General features: G+C 55.6%; 1 protein-coding gene across 6 annotated transcripts in view; it reads right to left on the reverse strand.

Annotated features, from left to right (window-relative positions):
- Positions 1-1,332: 1,332 nt before the first annotated feature.
- Positions 1,333-16,953, reverse strand: part of KDM2B (lysine demethylase 2B) — a 96,159-nt gene continuing 80,538 nt past the window's right edge. For 3 of the 6 annotated variants that reach the window (XM_040987041.1, XM_040987042.1, XM_040987044.1), the window contains 10 exons: positions 12,812-12,955; positions 11,972-12,058; positions 11,547-11,807; positions 11,311-11,424; positions 10,712-10,750; positions 9,881-10,560; positions 9,014-9,177; positions 8,764-8,925; positions 7,691-7,909; positions 1,333-2,117 (listed from right to left, as the gene is read on the reverse strand). In XM_040987041.1, the coding sequence (XP_040842975.1) occupies positions 1,936-2,117; positions 7,691-7,909; positions 8,764-8,925; positions 9,014-9,177; positions 9,881-10,560; positions 10,712-10,750; positions 11,311-11,424; positions 11,547-11,807; positions 11,972-12,058; positions 12,812-12,955 (2,052 nt within the window). In that variant the 3' untranslated portion in view covers positions 1,333-1,935. Of the gene's footprint in view, positions 2,118-7,690; positions 7,910-8,763; positions 8,926-9,013; positions 9,178-9,880; positions 10,561-10,711; positions 10,751-11,310; positions 11,425-11,546; positions 11,818-11,971; positions 12,059-12,811; positions 12,956-16,953 lie in introns of all 6 variants that reach the window. The other 3 variants (XM_040987043.1, XM_040987047.1, XM_040987046.1) reach the window with 2 other exon arrangements.

Consider the following 16,953-nt stretch of genomic DNA (forward strand, 5'->3'; position numbering starts at 1 on the left):
GCGACTCTGCAGTAAGGCAAGCGCATCCCCAGGTGCTCAGGATCAGCCTGTCCAATCATGGGCCTCGGGACAGCCTGGAGTGCCAGGAGCTCAGGGCTGCTCGCTGGCCGTGCTGCTGGAAGGGTCAGCCTGTGAGCTGGCACCTCAGGGTCCCGGCTGCTGACTGCCCTGCATCCAGGGCCGGATGCCCATGGCCTCAGCCGAGCATCTCTCCCCGCCTGCACAGCTCATGACGCCAGAAACTCAACACTTCCTCCCAGCCTGCTAACTTCGTAGTGGGAAGTCTTTAGATTCAGGGCAGCAGGTGACAGTAAGCAAACCTAGAGAGAAGCCAAGGAACTGCTGCTAATTTCTCTAAATCAGGAAACTCAGTTTTAATTTTATATGGCCTCAGCTTGGAACAGTTTGGTTTGCTGAAAAGCACAGTTGGGCTCAAGGTAGCTCCAGGGCAGAGAAGACTGGGGAGCAGTGTGAGGTAAGCTGCATTCCGTTAAGCCAAGCACAGTCTGACTCAGGGGTTGCTCCGTTACATTCTGGGGTGCTGTGGGCTCAGATGTCTACTCCGACTCAGAAGTGAATAAATATGAAGGAAACAATATGGAGATAACAGTCTTACCCACTTTCCTATAGCCCACTTTCCTATAGCCCTTGAACCTTTTTACACTAATTAACTATGTAAAGACTGTGAAAAATATAATTTAAAAAATGTAAAAAAAAAGTGAATAAATAGCACGGGTACGGGGGAGAAGGCGAAGACCAAAGCAGCTGTCGGCAGGGATGGCTGTCCCACGGGCCCAGTGAGCTACAGTCATCTCACTGGTGTCTGCCTGCCACGTGGGGAAGCGTGCCTTGCAGGATCAGGCCTTCTCACACTTCCACCAGCTCGCAGTCATGCACAGCCGAGTGAGGCCCCCACCTCAACCGCCGGCCGCACCATGAACCCATCCCCCACTCCTGCGGTGCAGTCCTTTCTTCCTGTGGCTGTGTTAGCTGCATCCCACCCACCCCGTGCTTTCCTGGAACAAAGACCCTCACACTCTGCTTTTGTACAATTGTTTATACAAATTCAACAAAGGTAAAACCGCGCCTGGGAAGGTCTAGGAAACACCACCGTACAACAATGGCACTTATGAGAGCAGAACCTTACGACTAGGGGTGGCCATGGTACAAACCTACACGAGGACCCACCCCCGACTTGTGGGGGGCAGTCTGGGGAGGCGACGTGGGAGCTCAACGTCTGTACTCACCGGCGGGGCACACCCTCCCGCGGGCACAAGGGCACGTGCCCTCCGAGTTCCACAGAGAAAACTCGGCTCAGTGTCCGCCCCTGACTATAACTGACATGAATCCACAACATGCTCAGGTGACAACGTACGAAGGAGGCTCTCCGCTTCCAGCTCCACATGCTTTGACCTGGAAGGTCTCGGCCCACTGTCAGATCTGGGCACGTTGGCGGGCGGGTGGTTGTGTTGATAAAGTACAGGTCAAGCTCTACCTTAAGGACACTGGGAAAACTGCTCATCTCCAAACAATAAAAACACTGTTGTGCATTCAAACCTTGCATAAATAACTTTTAAACAATTTGTACAAAAATAGTTCTGCATAATGTCCGATGTAAGAAAATCAAAACAAAATGTGTCGAGACGCGGCTGTGGTCCAGTGGAGGCTGCCCCCGGGGACCTCGGGGTGCTGCGCTCAGGCTCACCAGAGTTGCCCCCATGTCCTTGGGCTCCGCCTGAGAGCCTGGAGCAGTGTCTGTCCACTCACCCCCTCAGGCCAGCGACGGCTCCTCCCTTGGCAAGACTTGCAAACGGGATCAATCAGTGGTTCCAAGTCCCAAATGGAAAATAAAAGCCCTCACGGGTGTAAAGCCTCTCCCCTCCCCCACTGCACCCCATCCCCCTCCCACCCCGTATTTACATACTTGTCCTCGGACTAACTCAGTTTCTGGAGGAGCTTTTCTTCCACTTGCCCAAACTGGACACTCACAGACATCTCGGCTATGAACTGCTCACAGCCCTCCTTGGTGACTTGCTTGCAGTACCTCAGGTCAATGTGGCAGATGTTCCCACAGCGCTTGAAGAAGGACAGGCACTGGTCAGTGACCTTATTGCAGTCTGCGGGGAGAGGATACCGTGTGAGCGGCCAGGGCGGCCACTTGCTAGGGACAGCACAGAGCTGTACTCTGCTCCATCCCACACTGGCCTGAGGAAAACAGCTTTGGCTTACGATGGGGAGTGGTTTCCTCCACCAGTTACAAAGGGTGATACTTGCTGAACAGTGTTCTGACTGTGCCCAGGGATGGTCACTTCCGGTGGCTTTTACGAGCCAGGGTGGGCTGGCGTGCAGAGGATCACAGAGCGTGCAGCAGCTGCTTTCTCCATCTGCAGGTGGCTGTTCACTTCCTTGCCAATGCCCTGCGGGTAGCTGCCGAGGGTGGGGTTACCCGCCAGGTCATTTAGAGCTGCTGAGCCTGTGTGCTGGCTGCACCCGACCTGAGGCTTATGTACGCAAGATGCCAATAAAGCTAGAAGGGGCTGGAGCCGTGTTCTGTCCACACAGCAAGAAATGGGGCTCGGATCCTTCCGGCCCTCACTTGCACACACTCCTCCACTATATCGCTACCCATTATTTCCTTTTCACACTGAATCCACAGGCACTGGGCTTCAAATGCAGACTGATGCCCTCTGGCTGGACAAATGACCCCTCCCTGGCCGAGTCCACCGACTGAGACGAGTGACCCCTGCCTTTGGATCTCTGCTGATCATCACTAGCGCCAGCACCAATTATTCTGTTAAACTGAGCGAGCACGGACACAGGGCAAGCTTATGCTACGGAATGCCCCTCCTCCACGTCTCTGCAGGCCAGGGGCAGTGGTGACCGACACCAGCGACCACGTGACTCCCCATCTTACACAGCCTCGTGGCCAGATCCAGGAATGAGAATTCTGCCCTAGTCCATACAGGCAGCAGAAACTCATGACCTCGGGCATCCGTGACCTCCCACTCGGGGATTGAACCAATAGACAGATCTTTGTTTCTCCTCTCCTCTGCAAATCTGCCTTTCCAATAAAAATAAACCTTAAAAACAACTAAGATTGTTATGGAAGAAGCCCTGAACACTTCACCAAAAATACCTAAACCAAAAGCAAAAATGAAGAAAAATGTATCAAGTTGGTTTAACTGACACATTCAGCAAAGCTGTGAGATCCAACCTCAGCACAAAAATGAGTGGCAGTTCTAAGTGCTGGCAATGAACAACATGAAAGAAAAACTAAGAAACACTAACAATAACATCAGAGTGCTTAGGAGCAGGAGCACATTTAACCAAGGAAGTGAAAGACTTGTGCACCAATCTGGTAAAATGCCACTTTAAAAAAATCAAAGGAAGACATCCTGTTTGTGTTGTTAATACTGCCCGTTCCAAAATCCTTACACCGCTTCCCAGAAACCAGGCAGGAAACGAGCAGACCCCCAACTGCCTCGTCCTCAAAAACAAACAGGGAAAACCCCACAGCTGCAGATGGCACAGCTTCCCACGAGGGTACAGGACTCTGCAGCACTGGCTTAAGGACAGGTCGGAAGGCTTCAGCCAAGGACCCAGCCCCATTCAACGAGGAAGCAGTGTCCTGTCCACAACCAGTGCCAGGGAAACTGGACAGCCACACGCCAAAGAATGACACCGGAACCCCCGATCATATTCCATGCTAACTCAAAAGAATTCCAAGGCCTAAACAAAAGTTACCATCAGTAACAGGATGGCAGGTCCTCAAAAATTAAACAATTACTATATGACCTAGCAAGTCTAAGGAATGCTGAGCGACCTTTCAGTTAAAAAGAGCGAGAGAGAGCGAGACTGTCCATCTGCTGCTTGGCACAAGCGGGCTGGGTTACAGGCTGGCACCTGAGACTCCGAGCGTCAGGAACTCAAGTACTCTGCCCTCTTCAGTGTACCAGCGAAGAGCCGGGTCAGAAGTGGAGACAATGGGGGCCAGCATTGTGTCATGGCACATAGAAGCCACTGCCCGGGGCAACCCACACCCCTAGCTACTCTCCACTTGTGACCAGCTTCCTTGTTAGGAAAAGCAGCTGCAGGCATGTGAGTGGAACGGTGGATAACCGAGATCCGACGATCCTGGATCCACACACACAACACCAGAAATGCAACAAATTCCTGCATGAGTTGCTTCACTGGAGGAAAACTTCTAGGAAACAGACCAGACACCTAAGTGGGGAAAAAAAAGGGAAGAAAGGAAGAAAGAGCACGCCAGGTGAGCTGAGGACGAGAAACCCTGACAGGAAGGTGAATAAAGACCCCAGGATTGTTCCCAGCACGGAAGCCGTTCAGGCTCAGCCAACAGGCGGCCCCACGGCTCCGAGACCAGACAGACCCCAGGCAGCCGGCAGTGGCTCCGTTGCCTGCAGCTTCCCCAGCCAGGAGGCAGCCCAGCGCACAGAGCTGCTGGTGCACACGGGGCAGTTAGGAAGAGCAGCGAGTCTGGGGGTTGACTAGGGGGGAAACAAAGTTCAATTCTGGTATATAATTTACTCAATGATATTGTCCAGCTAAAAACCAAAAACAAGCTAGGGGCATTGTGGTATAATGCGCTAAGCTGCCACTTGGGACACACCACTCGTGACACTCACGTCACACATTGCAGGGCCAGGTTTTTTTTTTTTTTTTCTTAAATAGATTTTATTTTATTTTAGAGGTAGAGCAAGGGGGGGAGGCGGGGGGGGGCAGGGAGAAGAGTCGGAAAATCCATCTTCACTCGTCACTCCTTCACTCCTCAGCCAGAGCTGGGTCAGACTGAAGCAGCCTGGGGCTGCATCTAGATCTCTCGCATAGGCAATCAGTGAGCCATCCTGGGCCAGATTTTGATCACAGCTCCCTGCTTATGCACCTGAAGGCAGTGGGTGATGGCCCGAGTCCTCAGCTCCCTGCCTCCTGGCTACCCCGGATGTTCTGGGCATCTGGGGAAAAACCAGTGGATGAAAGATGTATTTTTCCTATCTTCCATACCCTCCCTCACTCCCGTGCTTTCCAAACAAACACAAAAGAAAAAACAGGGCTAGTGCTTAGCACAGTGGACTAAGTGGCCAGCTGCAACACACACCAGTTCACGTCCCGGCGGCTCAGCTTCCAAGTGGTTGACAGCGGGTACCCGGGGCTCTGCACCCATGTAGGAAAACCAAATGGAGTCCTGGCCCTGTCCTTCCATTGAAGCATTCGGGGTGTGAACCAGCAGGTTGAAGACACTTCTTTCTGTATCTTCCTCTAATTCTGCCTTTTAAGCAAAAAATTTCTTAAAGATTTATCTTTATTGGAAAGTCAGATTTACAGAGAGAGATACAGAGAGAAAAGATGTATCCTCTGGTTCATTCCCCAAGTGGCTGCAATGGCCGGAGCTGAGCCAATCTGAAGCCAGGAGCCAGGAACTTCTGTGTCTCCCACGTGGGTGCAGGGTCCCAAGGCTTTGGGCCGTCCTCCACTGCCTTCCCAGGCCACAAGCAGGGAGCTGGATGGGAAGTGGGGCTGCCGGGACACAAGCCAGTGCCCATATATAATCCCAGCACATACAAGGTGAGCTACTTTAGCTACTAGGCTGCTATGCTGGGCCCAAACAGACAAGTTAAAAAAAAAAGTCAAAACAAAAGAAATGTTCACAAATGGTTTGGCTCTGCAATGACCAGTACTGAACATAAAGTATATACTTAACAGAAATGACATAATAAAATAACAAAACTTGGAATAAAATGCAAGAGATGTAAACAATGGCCACACAGAGTAAGTATATGGAAAAAAGCATATTTTAGAACGCTATTCATGGGTTTCCAGAATGTTTTACCAAATAAACTTAAAAAAGACTGATTAAGGGCCCGGCGCGGTGGCGCAAGTGGTTAAAGGTCCTCGCCTTGCACGCCCGGGATCCCATATGGGCGCCGGTTCTAATCCCGGCAGCCCCGCTTCCCTTCCAGCTCCCTGCCTGTGGCCTGGGAAAGCAGTCGAGGACGGCCCAAGGCTTTGGGAACCTGCACCCGCGTGGGAGACCCGGAAGAGGCTCCTGGCTTCGGATCGGCATAGTATCGGCCCGTTGCGCTCACTTGGGGAGTGAATCATCGGACGGAAGATCTTCCTCTCTGTCTCTCCTCTGTGTATATCCGCCTTTCCAATGAAAAAATAATAAAAATAAATCTTAAAAAAAAAAAAAAAAAGACTGATTAATAGGGGCCCGGTTTGTATCCTAGCTGCTCTACCTCTCGTCCAGCTCCCAGCCTGTGGCCAGGGAGAGTGGTCAAGGTCAACTCTGGCCATGGCGGCCGCTTGGACTATCTTCATTTGATCTTAGCCAAAAGGCTGAGAAGTGACTGGGGGCTCTGTCTTTTCTTTTCACTGTATAAAAACTTACCTTTCAAATAAATAAATAAGAGACTGATTCACTTAGAAGGGGGATTTAGCAGAAATCTCCCCTCTGCTGGCTCCCTCTGCAACGCCTGCAGGATGGCGCGGGCCAGCAGACTGCTGACCTCACCTTCCTGCGAAGGAGCCCCACGAGGCCTCACAGGTGACTTGGGAAGATGGGGTGAACAAGTTCAGCTCTGGTTGGGATGGTGGGACCTCAGGTCTCCCCCGATGCCCTACACAGAGCTGCTCTTCAGTTCTGGTTTACAAGACCAGGGTAACTAGCTATACTGCAAGTAGTTTCTCATTGGTCAGGCTACAAACTGGTATTAGGACGAAAATTACTAGGAAAGATAGCTGACCAATAATGATACAAGGGACATCTTTTCTAAGGCTAATGATGTTTTTTAGTATATGTAGGGGGTATGTTGGCCATAATCATAGGTTCAAACTTAAACACTCAAGGGCTCAGGAGCTCAAGGCGCAGCCTTGGGTGGGGATGAGAAAGAAATAGCTGTCACCAAGCTGTGACGGAGCTGTGATGAAGCAGCTCCACCTGATTGGGCAGGTGGTGGGAGAAAGGGGGAATTCCTGAAACATGCCAGCTGTCAACGAGTGTACTCAACTAGCTGCACCAACGTGAGGGGCACAGTCCACGGAGGAGGCGTGCCAGGAAGCAATCGCAGACCACAGACGTGTTGCCTGTGAACACCCAGCACAGGATGCAGAGAGCACACAGCCAAGGAGCCTCATGAATCAAATGCAAGCACTGGACCACCGCACCTGGCCTTCGTGCGGGTGCGGGATACCCCCGTGCGGACTGTCCCTGAGCTATCTGACCGCAACACTCCTGCAGTGGGAGGGGCAGCTGCTGCACACTCTGCTGTGCAGTCCAGCCCCAAGTCCTTAAGAGCTGAGCCCCCACTCGTCAGCAAGTGACAACGGAACTAACGGCCTGGGGTGATTCTTTCTCTGACAACAGGCTCTTTGACAGTAAACTCATGAGGGGGACATGTAAGTGACCACAGAAGTCCTGAGCCGCTTCCACAAGGGCTGAGCCCCTGCCTGCCATGGGCACCCTGGCTGCTGTGCACTGGCCCCCTCACCGCCCTCTGGGGTCATAAACCACTACCATGGGCTCCACGGTTTTCTAGTAGCCATTATTACCATTCTGCTAATGGCTCATTTAAGGTGTGTCCCCTGTAGGCAGTGTGGTTTCTCCGCTGCTACATCCCAGCACCCAGTGTTCTGACTGGGCGCACAGGGCAGCCTGTGGAGGCCCCTTTACCTGACAGGTTGATCTCGGTTAAGGAGTCTCGGGTGGTGGTGCCGACAGCAGTCAGCAGGTTGATGGACTGGTCGGTGACGTGGTTACAGTAGCTGAGGTGTAGCTTGGAGAGCAGGGGCATGTGGCGGATGATGAGCCGCAAAGAGGCGTCCGTGATGTCCAGGCCCGCCAGGCGCAGCTCCACGATGTTCCGGAGCTTGCTCCGATTGTCCATTTGACCTGGGAGGAGGTAGCAAACCATCAGCCTGACCGGGGGAGTGGGGTTCTGAAAGGCACCCCAACTTCTGAAAGCCCTTTCCCTCAAATCATACTATAAACATTACAAGATTTGGGCCTGGTGGAGTAGCCTAGTGGCTAGAAGCCCTCGCCTTGAACACCCATGATCCCATATGGTGTCAGTTTGTATCCTGGCGGCTCCACTTCCCATCCAGCTCCCTGCCTGTGGCCTGGGAAGGCAGCCGAGCACGGCCCAAAGCCTTGGGACCCTGCATCCACATGGGAGACCTGGAAGAAGCTCCAACTTCCTGGCTTTGGATCAGATTGGCTCAGCTCCGGCCATTATGACCACTTGGGGAGTGAACCAACAGATGGAAGATCCTTTCCTCAGTAAATTGACTTTCCAATGAAAATACATAAATCCTTAAAAATAAAAAAAAACCTCTAAAATTCCACACTAAAATCAGGATTCCTGGGTTGATTGAAACCTCACATGCTACCCTGCAGCGTGTGGCCAGGGAAGCGTGGAGCTGGCCAGCAGCCCTGCCCCCTAGTTCTTGTCTCACACGGGCCCTGCCTGCGAGCCCTCTCCAGCCACAGGGTGCCGCCCAGTCCTCCTCCTCCCTGCACCCGATCACCCAAAGGAAATGACAGGTTGGGCAGAATGGAGGCTCCGTGTTTGCAGAGACCTGTCTCTCCCCAGACCCTCCCCGACCCTTCCCCTGAGCGTGCTGACCACAAGCAACTGGGGGTCACATGCAGACTGCGGTCTGTGATTCCATCCAGATTGGACACCTGAGCTCAGTGACCCCTCCCCAACATGACAGTCCCCGGCACAGCCCCAACAGGTGACTTACCTGGCCTGTTATCCGTGGGTGGGGACAGGAGATCACGCATTTGGGCGTCCTTCAGTCCTTCTACCCACTGGACATCCAGGGTCCGGAGCAGTGGACAACTGGAACTACAGAGGGCTGAGACTGCAATCCATGAGCAGCCCGACAGCACCAAGTCTCGGAGACCTGGGAGACAGAATGGGGGCGTGGGTCAGGGGGCTGGCCCCACTGCTTAGACTCACACTCAGAGAGGGAGCCTTGTTCTGGGGCTCACCAGGCAACCGGTTGATGAGCCAGCTTAGCTGCTTCTTGGAGATGTTGGTCCAGCTGAGGTCGAGGGAGACGGGCTGCCGCCGGATGATGCCACTCAACATGAGTGGCGTGATGGACTTGCAGTGGTTCAGGTCAATGCGGGTCCACAACCGCTTATCGCAGCACCTGGGGCAGGTGGGGGGATGGTCAGGGGCAGAATCCCCCAATAGCTCTGACTCCTCCGCCCACCACCCTCCAGGGAAACCCCTTAACCTGCCCTACTACTGGTTGGCATCTCTGCTTCCAGCGGCCCATGCGGGCATCCACTCCCCATTGTCTACCCTCTGCCCACTAGTGGCCACACCGCCACATGACACCTCAGGTCCACAAGCTCACCAGGCCCTAGGGCTGGGACTGTGATGCCAGGACTTGCGCCATCCTGTCTTGTCTCTCAGGCTGAGGGCTTTACAAGGATTATCAGGGTGGAGGTGGGGCACAGCAACTCAAGTTGGCGGCCACTGAATCCCCACTGGAGTGCCGGGGTTTGAGACCCAGCCTCACTTCTGATTCTGGCTTCCCACTGCCATGGGAGGCAGCAGGTTCCTGCCACCCCCAGGGACACCTGGATGAAGTTCCAGGCTTCTGTCTGGCTTTGGCCTGGACTCCACTTGCAGTGAACTGGCAAACAAGGCGTTCTGCTTCTCCCTCACTTCACCTTACAGGGAGTCAAACCAGGAGAGCAAACACGACATTGCACCTTGGTCAAAGCCAGACGGGCAGACCGCCATCACCTCCTGGAATCTTTTGTGGAGGATAATTAAGTTTTGCTGGGACTTAGAAGGAATAATCCATACACCCAACTCGAGGGGCAACCCTGGCAGCCCCTTACCAGCGGTTCCAGGTCCTGCAGACCCGCATGCAAATACACAGGTCCTGGTGGCTGAGGTAGCTGAAGACGGCCATCCACACCTCCCTGTGCATGACGTGAGCCGCCCCGTCGTCCAGGGGCAGAGAGTCGGGCGGGGGGCTGATGGGGGGCGGCCGGATCACGTGGCGCTCCATCTGGACACACTTGGGCGGGGACACGGAGGGCGGGGGCCGGGAGATGACGCGGGGTGGGCTGCGCAGGCCGGAGCCCGGCGGGTGCCGCAGCTCACGGGGGGTGCCGTTGAGCCCCTTGCTGAAGCGGTGGGGGCGCTCGCAGAGGCTTGGGGGCCGCTTGGGCTCCTCCTGCTCGCTCTCGGGCTCCGACTTGATGGGCTGGTGGTTCTCATGGGCCAGGCTGCTCTCCGTCTTCTGGATCTCATGGTTCAGCTCCTTGCTCAGCTCCTTGCTCAGTTCCTTGTTGGGGAGACGCCGTTTCCGACGTATCTTGACCTTCTTCTTCTCCTCGGGGCCCTCGGCGCCCTCGGTGCTGGGCCCGGCCGTGGGCGAGCTGGAGCGCGAGTGGTCACTCTCTCGGCTCTTGGGGGGTGCCTCGGGCAGGTCATCCTCAGGTTCCTGCTTGAAGCGCCGCAGGGGCTTGCTGACCAGCGCCATCCGGTCCTCGGTGTTCTTCCAGGACCTCCGCTGCCGCAGGGAAAGAGGGGGTGCAGGTCAGTCCCGTGGGTGCTCACAGGGAGGCCCACCCCAAACCCCCAACACTGCCCAGGACTGTAGCTCAGCAGTGGGCCTGGGGCTCGAACGGGGGGAAGGGAGAAAGGAAAGAGGTGCATGGTACCTTTTTCCTGAAAAGCTTATCTTCTTTGCCAGGCTTGAGCTGTGACAGGAAATAAAGGGTATGGAGCTTGCTCCCAGGGATTGGAGAACTTGAGGTCCCCTCTCCTTCCAACCCCACGACAACAAGACTAGGGCAGGAGCTGACGGGATGCCTTCCCCACAAACGCCCTCTCCCTTGTGGCTGACTCCACAGACGATCCCTGCCTGGTGTTCCAGGAGGAAGCAGAGGATGGCAGCGTTGTCACTCCCGAGTGACACCCCTCCCCCAAACCCCTGCCCAGCCGCCCCTTCACAGGCTCCGGGAGCCTGGGTTAGAGCTTCGGGAAAACTCCAGGCGCCACCTTGCGGCAGGTGACAGCAAAGCCAGTCAGCGGAGCAGCGCCACGGGGCTCCCCCCAGGTTGTCCTCCCTCGGCTTCTAAGAGAGTTTCAGCTCGGGTCTGGCAGTTTCAGCCAGAGTACTGCCCAAGCCGGAGATCTGGGACTGAAGCCAGGGCAGCCACGGGGAACAGGTGCCCCGAGTCTGTGGCAACTGGCTGTAGGTGGGGCGGGGTGGGGTGAGGCCAGGTCTTGGGCCTGGGAGGGCGGGGCGTGGGAGCACCTGCTGCTGGAAGTAAGTGAGGCTGGATCTCCACCAAGGGCTGAGGCTGCTGCCTAGAGGGGGCCTCGGCGAGAGGTGAGAGGAGGAACCCGGGGACGTCTGAAGCGTCGAGGCCTAAACGGGGTGGGGAGAGGAGTGACTCACTGATTTGTCCCTCCCTGCTTTTGGGTCAGGCTCAGGACTTAGCCAGACCTGCTGCCCATCCCCCCTCCACCCCACCGCGGGCCCTTCCGTACTCGCTTTCGACCACTCAGCTCCTGAGGCTTCTCGTATTTCCGCTTCCTTCTCAGGTGCACATCTTCTGACTTTCGGCGCAGGATGCCGTCTGGGGGCGCCTTCTTGGGGTGCTCGTCCGACCTGCGCCTGGGCGCCTCCTCACATTCACTCCTCCGCTTGGCAGGCTCCTGCCCTTCCTTGTTGTCGCGGTTCATCTTCTGCTCCTTGAGCAGGGAGCCAGGTAGGTTGGAGGCGTACTTAAAGCCAGGGCCACGTTTTTGCTTGTTAGCCAAAAAGGGGGAAAGGAACAAAGCAACTGTATATCCTTGGACTGGCCCCTCCCGCCTGCAGATCCGTGGCAGATCCGCGGGGCAGGCTGAGGCTGCTGAGGCCAGGCCCACCCCTCTCCCACTGCCGACCCAGGGCCTGGAGGTCCAGCACTCACTTTCCCAGTCTTGCCGGCGTGGTTACACTTGGGACACTCCCAGCAGTTGGGAAGCTCGTCGTTGACCACACCCTCTGACTCCTTGATCTGGAAAGGACACATGGGGACGGGCTTGAGGAGGGCCAGCCCTGTGTGGAACACCTGTGTCCCCACCCTCACTTGCCCCAAAGCAAGCAGCTACTCCAGGGGACGGGTCTGGGGATGACGCTGCTGCCTGCTGGCTGAGGGGGTCCCAGGAGCTGATGTCCTTGTGCCTCCCACACAGGTCAGGATTCCATCTCATGGTGGGCTCGCGGAGTGCAAGGGCTTAGCAGCCCAGGCCTGGCACATGGAGGACACACCACTTGGGAGCCAGGTGTGAGCGAGTCACCCAAGGCCAGCCCCGCCTTCATGAGACAGTGAGCAGGGGAGGAGTTGTACACCGGCAGCTCCGGGAGGGGCGGGGTGACAGGGAAGGCAGTCCTGGCGGTGTGTCTGCATGCCTGATGTGACAGGGAAGCCAGGGCCAGTGCAAACGCCCCTGGGCATTGCTGAGGGCCAGTGCAGCTGCCTCCCGGACAGGCCCTAGGGGTCTCTGTGAACCACACACAGCACAACATTCTCTCAGGGTAGGAGGTGTGAGCTAGCCAAGTGTCCCCTTCCTCTCACTGGGGAACCAACAGCCCAGGACGGGCAAGCCCAGCACATACCCGGGAGGAGGCGGCCCTGCCCTGGACACAGAAACACAGGAGGCAACCACTTTCGGGCCCCCAGGAATATACCCACTCCACGCCGCACCACCACCAGGGCCCAGTGCCATTCCATCGAACCGCACAGCCAGGGCCCTGGTCCCCCGCTCACCTTAAGGCATCCAGGGTGGATGATCTCGTTGCAAATGGAGCATTCCATAAGCATGAGGTTAAACTTGCCTTCTTCTTCCTCCACCGTATCTTCCTTTCCTGCCTCGCCACACACGAGGCACACGGCAGTGTGGGGCAGCACTGGCTGGAAGACAGGGAAAACAGGACCAGTCAGCGGGGAATGGGGTCAAGGGTAGGAAGCCTGGGCCTGCTGGGAGATCTCAGAAGACAGCCCAGGCACTTCTGTTTGCTTAGCTACTGCCTCCACGTGCAGGGCACAAATATTCTAAACACCAGGAATGGAATTCTGAGCCCAGTGAGGTGGGAAGGCTAGAGTCAGCGAGTAGGGCTGTTAAATGTTGGGGGCATTACACCTGGGGTTGGGGGCCTTATACCTGGAAAAGAACTGAAGGAAGTGGACCACAGCCACACAGGGTTAAGGCTGTGCCACAAAAGTCTGGGGACTCCAAGGTCCCCAAGATTCTGTCAGGGAGGTCTGTAAAGTCAACACTGTCCTCAGGGCCTACACCACAACATAACACACTACCTGCAATGTTGGCATACCACAGGGACAAGGGTTTGAGTCCCCGCAGCTCCATTTCTGATCCAGGTCCCTGCTAATGTGCTTGGGAGAAGCAGCAGAGGATGGCTCAAGCATCTGGGCCCCTGCACCACGTGAGAAAACCGGAGGGAGCTCCCGGGTTCACCCAGCCTAACTACCGCTGGCTGTTGCAGTCCTCCCGGGAGTGGACGAGCACATGGAAGATCGCTGTCACCTCTGACTTTCAAAGCAGACAAATCTTCCAAAAATGCAAAGTACAAAAAACTGTCTTCAGGAGTGTCCGACTCATGGCTGCGCTAGAAGGCAGGAAACCACTGGCTCCTCAGCACCTGCCACGGCTGGGCCTCCACGGCCCTGGGGCTAGTGGTGGCCATGGAGGCATTACAAAGCTCCCCAGTCTCTTGTAAGAAGGTCCTGATGAAGCCGTGAAGTGATGAGTTTAGGAAAAATTCAACCCCTGTGCACATGTGCTTGCCAGACAGGAAGCAGCAGGAGGCCTGGGCCTGCACGCCCAGCAGGTGGTGTAGGAACACCCAGCCCTGGCAGGACCAGACTGCCTGCTAAGCAGGATACCTACACCACTGTGTGACACCATGAAGGCCCCGAGGGCGCCGACCCTTGCTCCTGGTGAAGGGTGCAGTCTGTCACCTCCAGGACACAGACAGACAATACTGCTCAACAGAACTCTGAAAAACCCGAGAGCCACCACAAGCTCAAGGGCTTCCCCCGACCCAGAGGCTCTGCTGATGAGACTGGTGGGGACACAGATGCATGGCTGGTGAGAAGACCCACATGCTGTGACAGCACGCACTCACATTGGGAGAACCTGCTAACCCAGGAGCCACGGCTCTCCTAACCCCAGGCAGCAGCATGGAGGCCCTCAACAGAGTTTCAAATTCCACATTGCAACTAACCAAGAAGGTACTGCCCCCCAGGGAGGCTACACCAGCCCTCACAGCTGTCTACACCAGCACACCACCACACGCCGGCCCTCACAGCCCATCTACACCAGCACACTGAGGGTACATGGAAGCAGCTAGGAGCATCCTGATCTTTTCCAATGAATTGGAAACAAGAGATTCACAAAACCACAGGACAATGACAATCTGCCTACTAACCGTTAGTGCAGAGGATAAGGCGGGACCCACACCACTGAGGAGCAGAGGTCTGCTAAAACAGACAGCTGTCATTCACTCAACAAACACCCAAGCAGCACCTGCTAGGCCTGAAACAAGGCCCTGGGGAGAGCAATCAGAAATGTGGCATCAGGGCTCATCTCAGGGGAGCTGGGAGGCAAGGGCAGGCAGCGGGGCCTCAGGGCGAACTAGGAGGAGGCCGGAGGGGAGAAGCTGGGTAACAGCTCTAGGTGGCCAGGGGGGTCTCAAGCTAGGTGGGGGGTCCAGGGTCTGGAGCTCCTAGATGGGAGGGAAGGAGGGGAACTCGGCAGGTAGCCCAGAAAGGGCTCGGCTGCTCACAGCAAGAAGGAGTTTCAGCCCATCAAGAGAGGAGGGCAGTGGCAGCAAGTGGACAGAATGTGGGTAGACATGCCCTGTCCAGGCAGAGATGCTGGAAGGAGCGTGAGCAGGAGTTGGAGGATCAGCTCAAGGAGCCCCATGAGGCCGGAGAGGAGGAGACTCCCAAATGAGGCTCCCTTTGTATCAAGACTGAAACCGGGCCTGGGCCCAGAGCTGCAGGGAGCAGGTGGCACCTGACGGGCCTCCCACCCCTGAGCTGGGGCAGCCAAGGATGGCCAGGAAGGCCGGGCAGCCGGGCATTTTCAGCTCTGGGAAGCAGGGTCCACAGGAGTCGCAGCTGCTGTGTGGACACTGTCCGCAGGCGCAGTCTGCTCCCACGTCCTTGAGAAGCCAGCGGAAAGCACATGTGGCCAAATTCAAGAGAACTCTGCAGTAAAATTAAAGAGTCCATGAAACAGAGATGGCTCCCAAGATGGGAGAACATGTTTATATACCACCCATTTCATGAGGTGTGATGCCCAGAATATGTAAAGAAAACAGAAACAGGGCCCAACAAAATAAAGTGGTTAAATTCCTTGCCTTGAACACGCCAGGATCCCATTTGGCACTGGTTCTAATCTTGGTGGCCCGACTTCCCATCCAGCTCCCTCTCTGTAGCCTGGGAAAGCAGCTGAGGATGACCCAAAGCCTTGGGAACCTGCACCTGTGTGGGAGACCTGGAAGAGCTCCTGGTACCCTGGCTTCAGATTGGCATAGCTCCAGCCATTGCAGCCGCTTGGGGAGTGAACCATCAGATGGAAGATCTTCCTCTCTGTCTCTCCTCCTCTCTGTATATCTGCCTTTCCAATAAAAATAAATAAATCTTTATATATACATATATAAAAAGTCTGCAACTGAAGTAAAAAACAACTACCCTGTGACCCAACAACCTCACCCTGACCGTATGCATGTGTCCCACAGAACTGAAAAGGGGCTCAGTAGAAGTGTGCACACTCCCCTTTAGTCCAGCACTGCTCACCACAGCCGAGTCGGAGGAGGTAACTGGACCATCCACCAGGAGAGGAATGAAAAACAACACAGCACATGCACACACACAGGCTGATGGAGCACTCTTCACTCATGAGAAAAAGCCAAGCCTGGGCACAAGCCTTGGGGTGACTCACAGACAGGTGGCGTAGAGAGCGGGGAGAGTGCAGAAAAACAGTGAGTAGGGTGGCCAGGCCTGGAGGGAGGGAGAGGAGGACTGCTCGGGGGACGGGGGTTCAGCTGAACCCACAACATGAGGCCAACATGTGCCATGCTCATGTACAGCACCACACACCTCAACATGGCAGGGAAGTTAAATTTTACATCACCTAGTTTTTGGCCACTAGTTACAAAGCCAGCAGTATAGGGGTGTGTGTGTGTGTGTGTGTGTGTGTGTGTGTGTGTGTGTGTGTGTGTGTGTGTGTGTGTGTGTGTGTGTGTGTGTGTGTGTGTGTGTGTGTGTGTGTGTGTGTGTGTGTGTGTGTGTGTGTGTGTGTGTGTGTGTGTGTGTGTGTGTGTGTGTGTGTGTGTGTGTGTGTGTGTCTGTGTGTGTGTGTGTGTGTGTGTGTGTGTGTGTGTGTCTGTGTGTGTGTGTGTGTGTGTGTGTGTGTGTCTGTGTGTCTGTGTGTCTGTGTGTCTGTCAGTCAGGGTGTGCACAGGTACAGAGGGGTGTGTGTGTGTGTGTGTGTGTGTCAGTCAGGGTGTGCACAGGTACAGAGGGGTGTGTGTGTGTGTGTGTGTGTCAGTCAGGGTGTGCACAGGTACAGAGGGGTGAGTGTGTAGGGAGAAGGTCAGGCAGAGGGGATGTATGTGTGTGCCAGGCTGGGCCTGGGGATGAGCTCACCAGGCCCAAGGAATCCTGTCACTCCAGCCGGGCTGGCTCTTCCAGGGGGCAAAGAGGTGGCCACTCCCACAGGGAAGATGGCTGGGCTCTGGGGAGTGGTGCCCTGGAGAAGGGGAGCATGTGGGTGCATGTGGGGGGAGCCAGGCCAAGTGGACGAAGTATGCATCCACGGCCTCATGCTGCAGCAAGCCCCGGAGCCCCAGGTCACAGCACAGGATGAGACGAGGGGCCGGCCG

The sequence above is a fragment of the Ochotona curzoniae genome, unplaced genomic scaffold (genome assembly GCF_017591425.1).
Source record: "Ochotona curzoniae isolate NIBS_2020 unplaced genomic scaffold, NIBS_Ocur_1.0 contig_46, whole genome shotgun sequence".
Classification (NCBI taxonomy): domain Eukaryota; kingdom Metazoa; phylum Chordata; class Mammalia; order Lagomorpha; family Ochotonidae; genus Ochotona; species Ochotona curzoniae.